General features: G+C 40.0%; 1 protein-coding gene across 1 annotated transcript in view; it reads left to right on the top strand.

Annotated features, from left to right (window-relative positions):
* The first annotated feature begins 447 nt into the window (after positions 1-447).
* GRM3 (glutamate metabotropic receptor 3) overlaps positions 448-19,365 on the top strand; it is a 104,213-nt gene continuing 85,295 nt past the window's right edge. Inside the window, exon 1 of the mRNA XM_068973100.1 lies at positions 448-915. Within this exon, the coding sequence (XP_068829201.1) occupies positions 448-915 (468 nt within the window). The remainder of the gene's footprint in view (positions 916-19,365) is intronic.

Genomic DNA, 19,365 nt, shown 5'->3' with positions numbered 1-19,365 from the left:
ACTGAACTGAACATTAGAAAACCCAGAGTCTGAACACTACTAAGTACAGTCTGTCAGGTCACTTCCTCTCTTTAGTCCTCAGTGTCCATTTCTGGGAGGTGGGGCCACTAAGAGCTATGTCACAGCAGGGTGTTGTAAGGACTGGGTGAGAATGCTTGGGAGCATTCCTGGCACACTGCTCCATATGTGTTCAGTAGATGGTAACTGGAGTCATTATCCCATCAAAGGTCTGAATGGGGACCAGCAGTATAATCACTGTTGCCTTCTCTACCATTCTTGTTCATTCCATTTTTATCTCTTTAGGAATTTGGTGACAGCCTCTGTTAGTCAGCTCCTCCTTCACACGAAGGACAGAGTGAAGATCCAGTTTGGCAATGAGAGAGGAGGACTAGCGGGCAGCATTGGCGCCATCCACTGATATCTCCCAGAGGTACAGACACGGGACTCATGAAGATGTTGACAAGACTCCAAGTTCTCACATTAGCTTTGTTTTCAAAGGGATTTTTACTTTGTTTAGGGGACCATAACTTTCTTAGGAGGGAGATTAAAATAGAAGGTGACCTCGTTTTAGGGGGCCTATTTCCCATTAATGAAAAAGGCACTGGAACTGAAGAATGTGGGCGAATCAACGAAGATCGAGGGATCCAACGCCTGGAAGCCATGTTGTTTGCTATCGATGAAATTAACAAAGATAATTACCTGCTCCCGGGAGTGAAGCTGGGTGTTCACATTTTGGATACCTGCTCAAGGGATACCTACGCATTAGAGCAATCACTGGAATTTGTCAGGGCATCTCTGACTAAAGTGGATGAAGCGGAGTATATGTGTCCTGATGGATCCTATGCCATTCAAGAAAATATCCCACTTGTCATTGCAGGGGTCATTGGCGGCTCTTACAGCAGTGTTTCCATACAGGTAAGACTGACAGTGTTGTTGATAAAACACTGTATCTCTTTGGTTTTCTGTCTTTGGGGAACAAAAGGAAAATATCCTAATAGCTTCATCAATGGATGATATTAACCAAGTAATTGTTCATTTCTGTAAGTCTCTGATAATAGAGGTTTGCAGACAGAACAGTACTTGAGCAATGAAAATTGTTTAACGATATAGCAAGTAGCTAGTGCAGCATAATGAGCTACTCCAAAATTCAGTGACTTAAAACAACAATTATTAATTACTATAGTTTATAAGTCTGAAGACTGGCTGAGCGAGCGGATCAAGGCTAGGTTCAGCTGCAGGTAGCTCTGCTCCAAGTTTGTCCCTTATCCTCCACCTGGAATCAGTCAGCTAACCCGGTCATGTTTGTCTGAGTGATGACAGAGGTGCAAGAGAATGCAAATTTAACTGCACAGGCCCCTTCCAAACTTCTGCATGCTTCACAGCTGTGAACATCCCACCAGCCAAAGCACCTCACAAGGCTCAGCCAGAATCAAGGAGCAGGGAAATAGGTGCCACCCACAACCCACATGCTGCTAAGTTACATCACAAAGAATGTGGTTACATCACAGAGCCATGACTTCAAGTCCTCAATACAAACAAGCACAAGAAGTTACAAAATCACTGAGCTCTATTTTTTTCCACACTAATTTTTTCCCAAGCGTTGCTTTATTCAGAGATAAATTATTAAAAATTTCTCATGGTAGAAACCTGCAAATGTATGCAGAGATGCTAGATAATTACTACCAAAAAAAAAAAAATAGAGGGAACAATTTAGCACATAACTTAAACTAGATTAAAAAAAACTGATAATTGGTTCTCATAATTTTGTTAGGGAAAGAAGGAACATATTAGTCAAACTCTTACAGTGCTCACAGGTCACAAAATTAGAGACGGAAAAGAGCTAAGAAATCATCCAGGTCAAAATTCTCATTTTCCCATGCCCTGGAAATATTGGTTTCATGAATATTCCCATTGGTAGGTAGCACATGAGCTAGAACTTAGACTGATCTTTCGTACTTTGGGGCTCTTTCAACTCTCCTATGTGATTTTTATGTTATATGAAGTTCAATATTTTTCCTGGTAAATGTGGCAGTAATACAAGTCCTTAAGATATGAATCATATACTTTGCTTCCTACCAAATGACTGTCATCAAAGCTCCATACACTGAAAGAAGTCATATTACACCCATGTTGTCTGTACATGTCACCAACCACTTAAACTGGCTCTACTCACATTGGAATAATCTTATTTCCATATCAGAGACTCAAGGCCTTTAAAATTCTACACAGAGTTCTGTGCTGCTCTAAGCAGCTAGTACAAATTTTTTTCCTTCTATAAGCACACACTCATGAATAATTAGGATAATTGATTTCTCATAAATACCCTTTGACTTCATTAGATGGATAGAAAATATTACACATCTCAAAGCATATCATGTTAATTTTGCCACTATTTCTACACTTGGATAACAAAAGATGGAATTTGCTATTTGAAAAGAGAAAACTCAAGTATATATTTGTCATACTTCAATAATAATTTCCTCAGATAAGTGCCAAACATTTTATAAATATTTATATTGTACTCAATATTACCACTAGTAAAGAGTTACAAATATGTTTTTCTGACCTTAGTTTCTCCCAATACAGTAATAGCACTCCACAGCAGATGTGTAACTATATATTTACCCAAAGTAATTAACAAACTGTGCTAGGCAAATAAAATTTTAATCTACTTTTACTGTTTTATTACCTATAAACTCCTCAAAAGAGGTCAGATTATCTTTTAAAAATGTAGGTTATTAAAACCCTGCACTTGTTCACAAGGGGAAAAGCCACTTAATCATCAAAGGACCTGGCTTATTAGTTCACTTATCTGGTCTATATCACTATAAAATCACAAATACTGATATGGTTTTTGTCTCCACATTATATATAAGGAAACTAAAACTGTCATGTTATATTGAAAAGGACATAAATTTAGGCAGCACCAAATGGAACTTGAACTCCAGCTCCACAATTTACAAAAAGTGAGTGAGTGTTAATCGTTCAGTCACATCAGACTCTTTTCTACTGTAGACTGTAACTCACCAGGCTCCTCTGTCCATGGGATTGCCATTTCCTCCTCCAGGGGATATTCCCAACCCAGAATCAAACCTAGGTCTCCTGCAATGCAGGCAGATTTTTTATCATCAGAGCCTTCAGGGAAGCCCCAGTTGACAAGCTTATTTATAAAATAAGGAAAATACTATCCACTTGAAAAAGTTATTGAGAGAATAAATTGAGAGAAGCCATGGGAAATGCCTTACCAAAAAAAAAACTAACAGATTCAATAAGCAGTAACTATTATAAACCTAAAATCATTGGAAAAATCGGTGGAAGAGCCACCTCTAACACTAGCTCCAAGAAGTCCCAAGAAATTGTTGCTGGTCCCTCATGTGCCTCGTTAGTCAGGTGATCTGTACAAAGCTCCCTGGGTGCATCCTGCAACATCACAGGGGTTAGAGAGACCACTCAAGTCCCGGAACTCAGCCTTGACCTCGAGGAACATAAATTCTGGCTATGGATACAGTACTATTAGGAAATAATAGTGACTACACTTCTGAATACATTCAAGGGGCTTACATGGTAAGAAATGACCTCTGGGAAAGTTTTGAGGGTGACTGAGAGAATGAAAGCTGCACTAGAGAAAAGCTAATTGGGCCACAGTCTGAATGAGACACTGGATCTGAGGAAGTTGATCAGAAAGACATGGTAGGAGTCTGTGAGCAAGAGGACAAAGACCTTGACAGCACTAAGAGGGTGAGCTGGAAATGAAAGGAGAGAGAGGGCTTCACTGCCCCCTTCCTGGTCCCCAGGTGCTCAGGCTCTGATTAGGCCCCCACTGGTCCTCTCAGCCAAAGGAAGTGGGGAGGTGGGGCCATCTGTCTACACTCTGATCTCCAGGCCGCCTTCTAAGGAATCCCTCGCCATAGAGCCTTGCTTTCAGCTTCATGAATGAAAAGCAGTCTTAGAGGCTCTTACATAGCTAAGAATTCAGTTACCCTTGGTAAGCCTATTATCTGTCTTTAAATAAGAATTTTTTAAAGAAATAGTCAATAGCAATCCAAAGCAATAAATTCCTGATGGGGACTTTGAGACACTCTTGCACCTATATTAATGAGAGAAGTGTTTTAGAAGAGAGGCACTTTCTGGGTGCCCCTCACCCTCACTTTTGCTCAGGATGGATTCTGATCCTCTGCCCTGGTGTCTGGTAACTGTGGTGACAGCGTGCAGCTGGTAGCCACAAAGATGCATGCCCAGTGGTCACCTCTGCCATCTGTTTTCACCTGCTTTTAACTTCTTGAATAATTACTGGAAAATGTCTGAGCTTGAACTGAGCTAGGGAGAGAAAAGAGGGTTAAACTGTAGGGAAAAAAATAAAATTATATATATATACTAAGATAAGTCCGCCACACAATTACAAAGATTCCACTCATTTAATTGTTGCATCCAGTACCAAACCACAGCACAGAGTTTTTAGTCACAAAATCATTCCTGAGAGCCAGACTTATCAAGAATGATAAAATTTGTACATCTTCTCATTTGTGGTTGGGTCAGTTTAGACATTATCATCTCCCCATTTGGCCGGAATAGCTTTACTCTTGGGATGGCTTCAGAAGGTACTTTTCTCTCCAGTTTCCTCTCCTCTCATTATCTTCCTACTAAAGAAGAATTCCTCTAGAAATCAGCAGAGGAGACACCCTCCACTGTATTAGTTCATACAACAGGCAGCCTGCAGACAGCAAAAACCACGTGAAAGGAGAAATTCTTAATGATTTGCTGAGTTAATCTGTATCGCCATTGACAAAAAACAGAATATTTTCTTGACACTCTTAATAAGTAGACAAACCACTCTTTGGTGGTCCATTGTCTAAAGCAACAGAATTGATTTTTTAATTTGGTAATCAATGAAAGCTAGAATCAAAATCTTTCTTTATTAGCAAATATTCATGGGGTCTATTCACCACCCCATCTGCTGAATAAGCTTCTTTTCAAAGTATTTTAGAGATTGTATTCCACTCTCCTCTATAAGCCTGCAACCCACCCTCTTGGGGAAAAACACTATTTATTCAAGTAGAAAAGCAGGTTGGTTGCCTTTAGCAAGGCAATTGTCTACATGGTACTATTCCGAAGCAGTGTTTACACTTGTGCTTTTTCAAACAGAGCTCCTAAGTTGTTCAGTCAAAACAAAAAGTCTCATGAATTGTTCCAAAATATTCCTCACTCCTTTCAGGAAATGTCTATTTCCTTCGTCTTTCTTGCCTTAGCCAGGGCAAGGTCAGCTGCAACAGAACAGGCATAAGTTGACCAGTTATTATTGCATCCCTGAATGTTAAAGTAGCCTCAGCAACAAATGGATATTTGGGTTAAATAGCTCATACAAAGGGCAGAATAGAGCCTTGAAAGGATCCTAACACCTCTTTTCTATGCCTGACACAGTAAAATCTTTTTTCAGAATTTTTAGCACTAGTCACATCCCAAGAACTCCCTGACCCTGGGAGGTAGTCATTATATCGTTTACCATGACATGGATTTGGACATGTCATGCATTGCTCACATCAAGTCCCTGAGAAGAGTACCTCAAACTAAAGCCCTTGCAATAAGTTTCCCAGATTTTATCTAGATAGGATATGAAGAATAGCCTATAAAGACACTAAGCAGTCTATTCTTCCTCCTCCACCCAATTCCACAGAGAGAAAGTGGACGAGCACTCCAGTCAATCTATATTAGGTATCGTCTTCCCTCAATGATTCATTCCTCCTTTAATTCAAATGCTGTGGGGAAGAATCACACATGAATTCCTGTTATCACAGGAAAATCAGAAAAACAGCTGAAGGACTAGGTGTTACAAAAGGCCGCATAGGGTTAGCTGTGACCAAGTATCAGATAGACTCCAGAATGGAAAAATAATGGTTTTTTTCTGTGAATAAATAAATAAATTTAAATTAGAGCAGAGTTTCTCAACACTGTCCCTACTGGGCTGGATACTCCTGCTGTGCAGAGCTGCCCTGTGCAGTACAGGTTGGTTAGCAGCGTCCCTGGCCCCTCCTCACTAGACTGCATGCCAACAGGACCTTAAGTTGTGGTGCACCCAAATGTTTCTATACACTGTCAAAGGACAAAGTTCTCCCCTTTCCCCACGGACCAGTGCTGACATAGAGCAGGGTGTATCTAGAGCCAGCATAAGGAAGAGTTATTAGAAACAAAATGATAGTCCTGAACGAGGAGGCTGTAAGTCCTTAGTCACCAGAGTTATTCAAACAAAAACTGACCTATATATAATCGAGGAGACAAAGCAACATATTAGTAACTGAATTGTGTTGCATTGAAGGGCATTTCTTAATTTTATAATTATACAGTGCTAAAGCAAAATACTCTATTAAGATGAGTGATTTTAATGAAAGTATCTAAAACATGAAACAAAATATAGACTCTTTTCCATTGGGATTAATTTGAAGAAGTCTAATCAATTGTTACTTCACTTGATTATGGTAGTATTTGTGTGAGTTTGGTAAATCAAGCTTCTCAATTATGTACTAGTTACAACTAGGACACATATAATTTCACTTTCATTAGAAAATAAGCATTTATTCAGTTCAGTTCAGTTCAGTTGCTCAGTTGTGTCCAACTCTTTGCGACTCCATGAATTGTAGCACACCAGGCCTCCCTATCCATCACCGTCTCCCAGAGTTCACTTAGACTCACATCCGTGGAGTCAGTGATGCCATCCAGCCATCTCATCCTCTGTCGTCCCCTTCTCCTCCTACCCCCAATCCCTCCCAGCATCAGGGTCTTTGCCAATGAGTCAACTCTTCGCATGAGGTGGCCAAAGTATTGGAGTTTCAGCTTCAGCATCATTCCTTCCAAAGAACTCCCAGGGCTGATCTCCTTCAGAATGGACTGGCTGGATCTCCTTGCAGTCCAAGGGACTCTCAAGAGTCTTCTCCAACACCACAGTTCAAAAGCATCAATTCTTTGGCGCTCAGCTTTCTTCACAGTCCAGCTCTCACATCCATACCTGACCACTGGAAAAACCGTAGCCTTGACTAGACAGACCTTTGTTGGCAAAGTAATGTCTCTGCTTTTCAATATGCTATCTAGTTTGGTCATAACTTTCCTTCCAAGGAGTAAGCGTCTTTTAATTTCATGGCTGCAGTCACCATCTGCAGTGATTTTGGAGCCCCCAAAAATAAAGTCTGACACTGTTAAGCATATGTATTTTAGGTTCAGCAAGAACACTACTGTGTAGACTAAGTAAGGGGAAGCAGAGAGCATGCAAAATAAAATGCATAAATCTTATTACAAAACAGAAACAGGCCCATAGAAATAGAAAACAAGTTTAGAGCTACCAAAGGGGAAACGAGAGTGAGGATATATTAGGAGTTTGGGATTAACAGAGACACACTACTATACATAAAATAGATAAACAATGAGGAGCTATTATATGGCATAGGGAACTATATTAATATCTTGTAACAACCCACATGGGAAAAGACTCTGAAAAAGTATCATTTTGCTGTATACCTGAAATGCTGTAACTCAACTGTACTTCAATAAAAACATTTATAAATAGTAGACACTTTATGAGCCCTTGACGCATCTATAAGCAAATATCAAATCCATATATAAAACACGTACAAGAACTGAGAATCAGTTGACCGTGTAAGTGCTGGGAGACCAGAGAGAACGACGGAATGAGCAGAAGGGAATGGAGGTAGAGAGGGAAGAGACTCTTAGATCTGTGTGAACAGAAGGCAGATCCATGTGAACAGAAAGCTTGCCTTTAAAGTGTCCCTGGAAAGCTGCTTTCTCATAGTCTAATGATGTATACTATCTGCTCCTTCTTGCCTAAAAAGGAGAACATAGTGTTTCTTCTATCTGGAATGCACTGTCCCTTAGCCATTTGGCCAAGCCAAATCCTTCTCTCTTTCAGTTCTCAGCTCAGACACTGTCCTTTTTAAAAAAAAAAAAAAAATCCCTTTTATTTGTTTTTAACTTTTTGGCCATGCCACACAGCATATGGAATCTTAGTTCCCTGACCAGGAATAGAACCCATGCCTCCTACAGTGAAAATGCAGAGTCTTAACCACTGTACTGCCAGGGAAGCCTCATACCCTATCTCTTTTGAGAAATGTTTCCCAAGCTCCCACTACTTAAGCACACACCTGCATTACTAGCTTATTAACTATAATTATTCCTTTGCATATCTATTTTCCTACCTAATAATAAGCTACTTGACTTTGGGAACCACATCTTTTATCTTTGTATTGAGGGTACCTAAAACAATACCTCCACCAAGTTGAGAGTAAATGCTTTTTGAATGAATTGAAAGAATTAACAGACTGATAACCTGCTGCCTGTCCAGAATGCTGGAAATCCCTGAATGAATCTTGGGTTGCAGATCACAACCATGACCTACTTATTCTAGGTCAGTCTGGATCATCATAAATGAAAAATAAGCATTTTTCTACAATGGAAAAATGCATATGATACAAAAGACAGATGATGTAGAAAAGTGAGCTTGTGGGACAAACTTCTCCCACACCCTCCCCACCTTCACTGCGTGCCACAAACGATGTCTTGATTTGAGAGTAGCTCCAAGGGTTCCTTACTTTGCTGACTAAGGTCCGTCTAGTCAAGGCTATGGTTTTTCCTGTGGTCATGTATGGATGTGAGAGTTGGACTGTGAAGAAGGCAGAGCGCCAAAGAATTGATGCTTTTGAACTGTGGTGTTGGAGAAGACTCTTGAGAGTCCCTTGGACTGCAAGGAGATCCAACCAGTCCATTCTGAAGGAGATCAACCCTGGGATTTCTTTGGAAGGAATGATGCTAAAGCTGAAACTCAGGTACTTTGGCCACCTCATGTGAAGAGTTGACTCATTGGAAAAGACTCTGATGCTGGGAGGGATTGGGGGCAGGAAGAGAAGGGGATGACAGAGGATGAGACGGCTGGATGGCATCACTGACTCAATGGACGTGAGTCTGGGTGAACTCCGGGAGATGGTGATGGACAGGGAGGCCTGGCGTGCTGCGATTCACGGGTTCGCAAAGAGTCAGACACAACTGAGTGACTGAACTGAACTGAACTGAACTAAGGGTTCCACTCCGTTTGTCCTTAGACTGACTGTTCCCAGAGACTACTATCCAACTTTCAACATTGGTGGGCACCCAGGGCCATTCCAGATTAGGTCAGTGCCCCATACTTACTCTAATCAAGCTGTCTTCAGTCTTTCCACATAAAGAATACAGTGTTGACTATGCCAGATTCTGTGCTAGAAGCCAAGACGAAAGAGAAGGAAACATCATCCTATCCTTAAGACAAGTAGAGGGACAGCATTAGAAATCCATTCACCAATCCAACTTTAGTGTCTCTATCACTAGAAAAGTAAAAATGATAGTTGCATTTAATGAGCTTAAAATTGCAAACACAACAATCACAGCACAGATACGGCTATACATTTTTAGCATGCCTTCCTAAAAATTTCAGCTCAGTGATTAAAACTCTGGGTGCAGATTAACTAGAATTTATTTAATCCTTGTCTCTTTCCTCATTTCTAAGACTAAGATATTAATAGTACTTCTTTTACTGGGTTATTGCATGAATTAAATGAGAAAATACATGAAAACCAGGTTTAAAAAAATAGAGTCTTACACATAATGAGAATTAAACATTTTAGATTTTAGTATACATTTTATGTTGGCTTAAAAAAAAAACAAAAAAACTTTCAACATCTCCAGTACAAGAGGAATCGTTCCAAAAGGAATTGGGGTTCATGAGGGTCAAGTACCAAGTTTAAGTTTCTACCACTTTACAAGTAGTGGAATCAACATTAAAATCTAGATAGCTGGCCTCCCACACTGCTATTCTGATCGCCCCCTCTCACAGCCTAAGCGTCAGAAAAACTCAAGAATTATCTCAGATAGAATCTTTTTATTTATTTCCTTCCCAGGCTTTTCATGCTAAAGCAATCTCGCAAATCCCACCCCACGCTCCCCGCCCCCCCCCCATCAAAACAGGGCTGTGTTATTTAAGGACTTTATCACAGGGAGGGAGGCAACAGCAAGAGCAATTCAAAAATGCTTTTGTTAACATTGTTTCACTGTAGAAATTTCTCGCCAGAGGTAATTATCTAAGACGCACTATTTCTTTTCCTTTGCTTTGGAGTTAATTTATTCCTTAATTAATTCTCCTTCTGTCATGTGTCTATTTTGAAACTACTCATGAAAAACAAGAGGTTACCATCAGGACCACTGGCCACAGGGCAGTAGAATGGCCCGTGACTGAGAACCAGCTTCTGTGGTGTTCACACGTCTAGGATGGAGGTCATGAAGTGAAAATCAAGGGGTACGGGCATTCCTGAAAGATCAGTGAGTTTCATAATATAGTACAATTATAGATTAATAGGTCAGCTCCTCAATGTAGGACTGCTGCAACTTTCAGTTAAAATGAAGTTGTGATTTTGCTTTACCAACACAAAGTTCTCTTTCCAAATCACTATTAAATATGTGCCTTTTTAATAGCTCAATATATACAAGGCCCAGGATTTCAATATGGAAAGAGCCAATATATAACAGTTTATAATACTGAAAGTCTATTGATTTAATGCAGAATAGAAGCACTTTTACAGTTCTCTGAAAAACGTAGTTGAAAACTTATAGTATTTTCTCAATAGTGGACTCTGAAAATTCAAGAATAATGTTCCCAAAACACCTGCAGTTAAACTCTAAGCAAACACTGCTACTCCAGGCCGCATAGCAGTGGGACTTGGAACACTAAAATTGTGGTGTCGCTATTTTTGACATCACCACCTGGTATATTATGGAAATCCCTCTGTTACTAGTGACAAAGTCTTGATTCCTGCCAGCTCCTTGATTTTACATTCCCACAGAGGGAACTGTAAAACACAAGAAAATACAATAGGGACAACATCTTCAAAAATTATATTCCAAATATAGACCAGGTTTACTTGCCAAGTGGTCAGAATGGCAAAGCATATTGAGACATTTGCCGCCACTTATTAGGTCAAATTGGCAGGGCGTGCATGCCAGGGACTAGCAGGTCCCCACCAGGCACTGTGTCTCCACTTTGGGTAGCTGCCATTAGGTTCACAATGAGGCCTCAGAGAATACAAACCAGGCAATTAAGCTCTCCCAGTGTGGAAAACAGATGTGATGGAACACACAACCTATAATTTGTTCAGGATTTTTCTCCAAAAAGTAACTTTCCATCAAAGTAAAAAGGACATATGTGCATTAAGCATATATTACCTATATTGGCACAGAAGTTTTAAGGAATATCATTTATACAAGATTTAAGAAATGTGACAATAAATGTAGGCTGGTGTCATCCAGTAAACTTCAACTGCTATCAGAGTTCACTTAACTGAAGCTCTGTGTTTATTTCTACCTGGATGAAATGGCTTATGCCCTTTTTCTGAGATGCTTCCAGGAATTTAAAAGTTCTTTAGCCTTTTTATAGTCTCCAGGGATGAACATTATTTATGACCTGCTTCTTTTCAAGAAGATTTCAAGGTGACCCGTAATGACACAAACAGGAAAACAAATTAAGACATGAGTACTTAAGTAATTACTACAACCAAATAAATGGTTTTAATGAACTCAGGTTTTATTTTTTCACCTCCAATCTTGACCTTTCTACTATTAACTTATTAACTGCTATTAGGATTACAAGGTCCCTGGCCTTCAAAACCTCATCAGCCTGAGTCAGAATGAGTATGTTGTCCATCTGAGTACCCTTCCCTGACTTTTTCTTTTCAAGTTGGATGTCATCCACTGTGGCCTGCTTAGAACATAACTTTTGTCATGTCATTCCTTTATTTAAACTTCGTAATGTCTTTTTATCTCTTAAAGAAGAAAAATCAAAATCTTTATCATAGCATGTGAAATACTTAGCAGTCCAGCCACAATCTTTTTATTCTTCCTCATCCTACTAATCCCTCGAGGGCACTGGGTACCCTGATAACACTGAATAATTTGCTACTCATAAAGCAGATGTGAATTTGCCTATCTCTGCCTTTGTGCTCATCTTTCTGCCTGAAAACTTCCTTTCCCTTCCTCTGCTTGGTAAACATTCACTTGGTCTTCAAGCTCAAGTCTAAGTGTTACCTCTACATGGGAACCCACCATGACTCACTTGAACCTGCTCCTCCACCTGTGTTTTTGTATATGTACATGTATCTCAAAATTTTATCCTTAGTATGAGTCTTTGTCTCCCACAAGACTACACCTTCCTAGAAGACAGTGGGGGTACATTATTCATCTTAGGACAATATAAATTTGAGAATAGTGTCCTGTAACATCAAAGTCGATTGAAGTTTGCTGAATGAATGACTGCTGGATCAGCCATTCCCACCACCTCTTTCATGTTTTGAACATTTACTAAGTGCCAGCTGGTGAGTTAAGTGCTTCACAAGTATTATCACTTCATCCTTAAATAACTTCACAAGCCAGAGACTACTTATTCCCTTTTTACAAAAGAGGAGACTGAAGCTTAAGGAATTAAAATAACTTAAACCAATAACAAAAAACTAAATTCAAGCAGCTAGTGAGAGAATGGGCTGCTATTCCACTGCTGGCCTATTTGATGCCAATCCTATGCACTGAATGGTTACCCTACTTGCTTATATACCTGACAGTTCTGTCGAAGTGATGAACATTTAACAGGAAACCTATGAATAGCATAGTTTTATTTACTACAAATAATATGGTATATAACCCTCTGTCCTAAACTATTGCAAAGGATCTCAGAAATAAATAAAAATCATTTTAAAAAAATTAAGCTACAGTCCTTAGCTCTTCCTACACATCCTCAACAGTTTCAGACTTCAGTTAACAGTAAAAAAGGATAGGAGTGTCTTTTTTAATCAATAGGACTAAATTTATCATATTATGTTATACAAGTGACTTCAGGGGCCACAGAAAAATATGGATTTGTCCAACTTGTGGCTTTGTTAAATCCTCAAGAAGCACTGTAAAAAATCAATATCCAAGGCACAGAAGGATGTGTTTTTAACAGGTCTTTTGCTGTCAAGTCATCCTTGAAGTCTTTTTGCAGGTGTCACTGGCAAACACTAACACACACTGGACCAGATATGCCGTAGACTTTCTGACCTTATTGTTACGGACTGCAACTCAGGCTCACTCAATCCCATGATTTCTCTTAAAAATTATTTCACGAGGGGAAAAGGAGTAAAGAGCAGATACAGGCTGATACAGTAGGCAAAATGTCATCTTATTCCCCTTCTAAGTATCTGCTAAGTCTAGTCGGAAACAACGTCATTCCTGAGACAGTGCCTTGTTAGAAAGGGAGCAAGACAGACCCTTGTCAAATATGGGTTTTCATGATGAGAAACCTGACATGTCTGATGATGCCAGTCTCCCGGGAAAATGTGATTCAAGGGACCCTACATGGTCTCCATAGCACTTCAGCCTCAGTGATAAGGGATGAGAATGCCAAAATGGCTAACCTTGCTATTCATAAATTACTTAGTCACAAAGGAAGGAAATGAAAATGTCTGACAACGTAGGTTACAAACATTTCAGGAGAGAGAGAGATAGCAATCAGGGTTACTATACGCCATTTATGAAGGTTTCTGCCATGATTAGAGAGTCCTTTTCTGGAACATCCCTACAAAATCATAAGGACTTTATCATACCATTAACGGGAATGGCAGTACAAATCTTGCACTAGAGTGTTTTTTGTGCTCACGGCACATAGGAATCAGTGACTTTTGCAGAATAAACTGAGAAAATTGGCATTTGCTATGCTCTGTTATATGACTTCCTAAATCCAGATTAATCTCTGACCCGCAAACATGGGCTCCAGTCAACTCATTTCATGCAAAACATTCCCAGATGTGCTGCAGGTAGTGTGGTCCAAAACAAACAAACAAAAAACAAACAAACAAAAAAAACAATGACTAATCCTTTCTGCAATAACAATATGATTGGCATCCTTTATGAGCAGATAACTCATGTGATGGGAACAGCTTGAATCCCTCAGGCAGTTTCTCAACTACACACCACCTCCAGTTTCATTTTAAAATCCAAGCCAATCTGAGGTTTCTGTATAGCTAGTAGTACAGCTTGATCATTCTCAATAGGAGGGTCACAGTGGTTCCATCCCATAACAACTTTGAGAACTGGCTTTATGTAATAACACGGGTTATAAGGTAGCAGATGGCTTAAAGTACAGTAGTCTTGTGGGCTTGTATATAATCATTTAATTAAAAGAATGAAACAAAGCATTCAGCACTGCATGTGTAATAAAACAATTAAAGGTGCAGCTTATTCTTAGAAAACAGCCCCAAAGTGATGTGGAAACAACACCAAATGCAAAGGCAAACCCTTGGAGGTTATTATCAAGTCTCCTCATTCCCAGGTTAGCACCAGTGGCTTATTTTTCAAAAGCATACAGTTCAGCTTTGTAGATAGCACTTTTCTTGGGAAGTAATAATTTGATGCCTCTTTACCATCTGGAATTCTTATAGCTAAGCACAGGTCCCCGTAAAAACCAGCTATTGTTGTCCCCATCAGCACAGCCTCAGAAGATAATAACCACAAAATTTCTGAGAAGAACCCTCATCGTGGACAATCACTTTAGTAGGACACTTACTTCTACTAGACTCTAGACCTACGTCTGCCTTTTTGTCTTCTGTTGAATAAAATGTCTGGCATTGTATCACCGCAGAAGGCATGAAGCTCATATTTAAAATGGGAATGTCATATCCCTTATATGCGGACTTTAAAAGGAAAAGATACAAGTGGACTTACTTATAAAACAGAAAGAGACAGACTTAAAAAAATGAAATTGTGGTTGCCGGGGGAAAGGGATAGCTAGAAAGTCTGGGATGGACATGTACACACTGCTATATTTAAAATGGATAACCAACAAGAACCTATGTATAGCATATGGAACTCTGCTCAATGTTATGTGCCAAGCTGGATGGAAGCGGGATTTGGGGAACAATGGATACATGTATTATGTGTGGCTGAGTCCCTTCACTGTTTACCCAAAACTACGACAACACTGGTAATCAGCCATATCCCAATATAAAATAAAAGTTAAAAGTTTGGGGGAAAAGAACATATATCTCAGCGAAACTATAAAATAAAATGGGCATGTCATGGATGTCCTGAATGGGAAGAGTGACTACAGGATGTGGAGGCTCATGGTGACTGACATTTCTAATTCATATTCCCTTTTTTCACAACCTCAAAGAATAGACTACCCCAGCTCTTTCCCAAAGCTTACACTCTTTTATCCCTATGATCAGAGCATCATTGAAATAAAGCATGACACCTAGAGTTCTAAAGACTTCCCATAACTTGCTAAAAAAAATGCCAGGAGAAATAAAACTCCCAGATAAATTGGTCTTTAACTCAAAATTCTCAACAGCCAATGAGGATAGTTTGGCTAGCTTCAGGAGCCTGACTCCATAGTCAGCTAATTGATTCTTGGAAAAACATTCCCAAGAAAGAATAAGAACAGAGCAACTGGGGTGAGTAATGAGGGTTTGGCTGCTTACGTTTCTGTACACGATGCATTAGTCTGCAGAAAAATCTTACCTTATGAGCAGATCTTAGTATGGGTTCATTTGATGAAGACTTCCCTTAGGTATATGTTTATCTGATTCCTCCTTTAGGTTTATATGGTTTGAAAACTAAGGCTCCATTATAAGGCCCTTAGTTTGTTTTCCTTAAGATAAAAAGGCACCTTTCTAGCCCAAGGAAATTGGTGCAATAACCAGATCCAGTTGGCATTATACTGATTTCCTTTTGTATACTCCTAATTAGTTACACAGAGGTAATTTGGAGAAATTTTGGTTTTAACAGTATGAAAATCTTTGCTTCAGCTACCTTAAGGTCTAAGCCAATTGTCTATGTATCATCTCACTTTGGTGAAAACTTGACAATGATTAGCGAAGGATCTACAATGCACAGAATATTGTTTATAGATAGTGTTTGACAGGAGCTTTACATTGCTTACTGGGGTAGTTAGTCTGTGGGGGGTTCCCACAGAAACATATTGTTGCAATTAGAAAAGGTCACATGGAAATGCAGCAAACTATCCACTCATTCATCAGCTCATTTATTTAACAAATAATATGTCGCACCGGCTTCCCAGGGAGCACTAGTGGTAAAGAACCTGCCTGCCAATACAGGAGAGACATAAGAGATGTGGGTTTGACCCCTGGGTCACGAAGATCCTCTGGATGAGGGCATGGCAACCCACTCCAGTATTCTTGCCTGGAAAATCCCCTGGACAGAGGAGCCTGGCGGGCTACAGTTCGTAGGGTCACAAAGAGTCACACATGACTGAAGCAACTTAGCACACACACACGCACGCATGGCACACCTCTTTTACTCCACAAGGCATCGAAGGAACAGAAATTAACAATGCACATTCCCTGGCCTTCAGAGTTTTCACTCCAGAAGAGGAATTAGTGAATGATCTAGAAGTCACCATACATTTTGATTAGTGCCATGAGGGAAATACATGAAGCAGTGAGAGTCTCAGAAGATGGGTGCACAACTCAGCCTGAAGTACCTTCTCAGAGAAGGGGCCCTTGAATGGATTCACTGAGCAGACAAGTGGTAAAAGTCATTTTAAGCACAGGAAACAACATAGGCAAAGGCACACAGATTTGAGGACACAGTATATGGGAGAAACTAGATAGTTCATTGGGAGACAGATATAATAGGGAAATAGTAGCAGACATTCAACATTATATGCCATTGGTTGTTGGACAACTATTGCCGGTAACGGCCATCCTGGGGCTTCCCTGATGGCTCAGCAGGTAAAGAATCCGCCTGCAATATAGGAGACACAGGAGACACAGATTCAATCCCTGGGTTGGAAAGGGCATGGCAACCCACTTTAGTATTCTTGCCTGGAGAATCCCATGGACAGAGGAGCCTGGAGGGCTACAGTCCATGGGGTAGCAAAGCGTTGGATGTGACTGAGCGACTAACATTTTCACTTTCACTCTCACTAAAACTGCAAAAATGAAACAAAGGCAGAACTACTAATTCAAACCATCACATCTGCTGGAAAACATAACAGTAGCTGGTCAAGCCCAGCATCTTTAGCATTTCTCAAATCCAAAAAAAAAAAAAGTCCATGCATTTGTGACTTGAGAGGTTGCATTGAAAACATTGCACAGCCTGCTGCTGCTAAGTCACTTCAGTCGTGTCCGACTCTGTGCGACCCCATAGACGGCAGCCCACCAGGCTCCGCCGTCCCTGGGATTCTCCAGGCAAGAACACTGGAGTGGGTTGCCATTGCCTTCTCCAATGCATGAAAACGAAAAGTCAAAGTGAGGTCGCTCAGTAGCGTCCAACTCTTCACGACCCCATGGACTGTAGCCTACCAGGCTTTTTAGAGTACTGGAGTGGAATGCCATCACCTTCTCCAACTGCACTGCCTAGTCCAGGATAAATTCAAACCACCCAGAAAGTGGACACTCCTCAGGTGTTTGAACACTGAACATAAAACTATAGTACACTATATGCAGAAAGGGCTTCTAGGAAACCTGGATGCAGTCTTTCAGGCCTTAGGAAACAGTGGGTTCTGCCATAAAGTCATGGTGTTTCCTACATAAATCATAAAGCCAAACTTGGTAATGATATGTATAACTTGAAGCTTTCAAACTCCCAGCTGAAATGACCCCTGGTTTCTTAGTCCACTGTTTTTACCTCTGTAGATGGTCAGGCAGTAAATAAACATCTACAGAGTTATCTCAAAGTACAGAACAGACAAATGAAAAAGTATATTTTTAATGATAGGGAATGACTACTCATGGTCCTCCAGCCAAGGAAACAGTGCCTTAAGAAATGAAAAAGGACGGACATATTATAACTTGAAATATATCATTGCTATACTGTAATGAGTGAAGGAAATGGCAACCCACTCCAGTACTCTTGCCTGGAGAATCCCATGGAGGGAGGAGCCTGGAAGGCTACAGTCCCTGGGGTCGCAAAGAGTCGGACACGACTGAGCGACTTCACTCACTCACTCACTCACTCACTCATACTGTAATGAGAGAAATTCCATATGGCAGAGGTTAAGAGCTTGAATTGCAGAATGAATTGAATAAGAGGAGAAGGGGACAACAGAAGATGGGATGGTTGGATGGCATAACCAACACGATGGACTTCAGTTTGAGCAAGCTCCGGGAGTTGGTGATGGACAGGGAAGCCTGGTGTACTGCAGTCCATGGGGTCGCAAAGAGTTAGACACAACTGAGCTACTGAACCAAACTGAACTGGGAAAGTAAGCATAGTGTCAGACACCTGGGACGCAAGATCCCCAGGTGCTCTGTGCCTCAGTTCCTCAATCTATAAAATGGGATAATGGTAGTAACATCCTCATAAAGTTGTTATGAGGATTAAAGGAGATAATACAGCTATAACAGTGGATCTAAAATTGAATCTAAAGAAAGCAAACCACTTAATAATTCCCCCTTGACTTTAGCCACCCTTGGATTCCTGGTAGATTTTTGCAGCATTCAACTTGGCATCTATACCCTCATTTTCCCCTAGTTTTCTTATTTTTTCTTCACTTATATGTAATTTTAACTTAAATCCAGAAACGTACATCTCTTCCTATGTAATATCACCTAATTGTCAGAAAAGAAGGCTAGTCCTTTGGAAAAATCAAAAAACTGGGATCCACTCAGCTTTTTTGCTTATTGGTTATATAAAGTCACTTCACTCTGTGAGTGTCAGTTTCCTCACCTATAAAGCAAAAAGCTTAGCTTAGCTTCACAGCTCCTTCTAGCTCAAAAATGTAATGATCTCATAGCTTATTTATGTTTTTTTCCAAAGTCACTGATAAAAATGTAATCTTCCTTGACCACCTCATATAGAATTTCTTCCAAGCTATTCTATTTTAGTATATTTACATTTTTATCCAATTCCTATCACTTTCCCCTTTTCATGACAATCCAGGTAATGTCACCAATACCTTGTTGAAGTCAGAGTTCATGGCTACAACTCCTCCCTAAATGGTCCAACTAATGTTGGAAGATTCTACTGAAATTCATTCTCAGTGAATCCATGCTGATTTCTAGCAACTTTTTTGTTCATTTTTAAATGCCTGCAAGCTCTCTATAGGGAACTCTGAGAAAAAAAATTACCAAAATATATCATGATTATTGATTTATATTTATTCCTGATTTTTCTCTTACTCCTCCCTTTTTATCCCTTGACAGTCCTCCCATTATTAATTTCTCAGAAATTATTAATAGTAATTACCTGATTTAATCTGTGATTTCTTCCAGAATTCAGAACTGGAGGCAAACTTAATTGATTATGGACCCTTCTTGTGGTCTTCTCCCTGGCTTGGGTGTGCGAGAACTTTTT

Source organism: Capricornis sumatraensis, chromosome 5 (genome assembly GCF_032405125.1).
Source record: "Capricornis sumatraensis isolate serow.1 chromosome 5, serow.2, whole genome shotgun sequence".
NCBI classification, from domain to species: Eukaryota; Metazoa; Chordata; class Mammalia; order Artiodactyla; family Bovidae; genus Capricornis; species Capricornis sumatraensis.
This window is presented reverse-complemented; position numbering and strand designations above follow the sequence as displayed.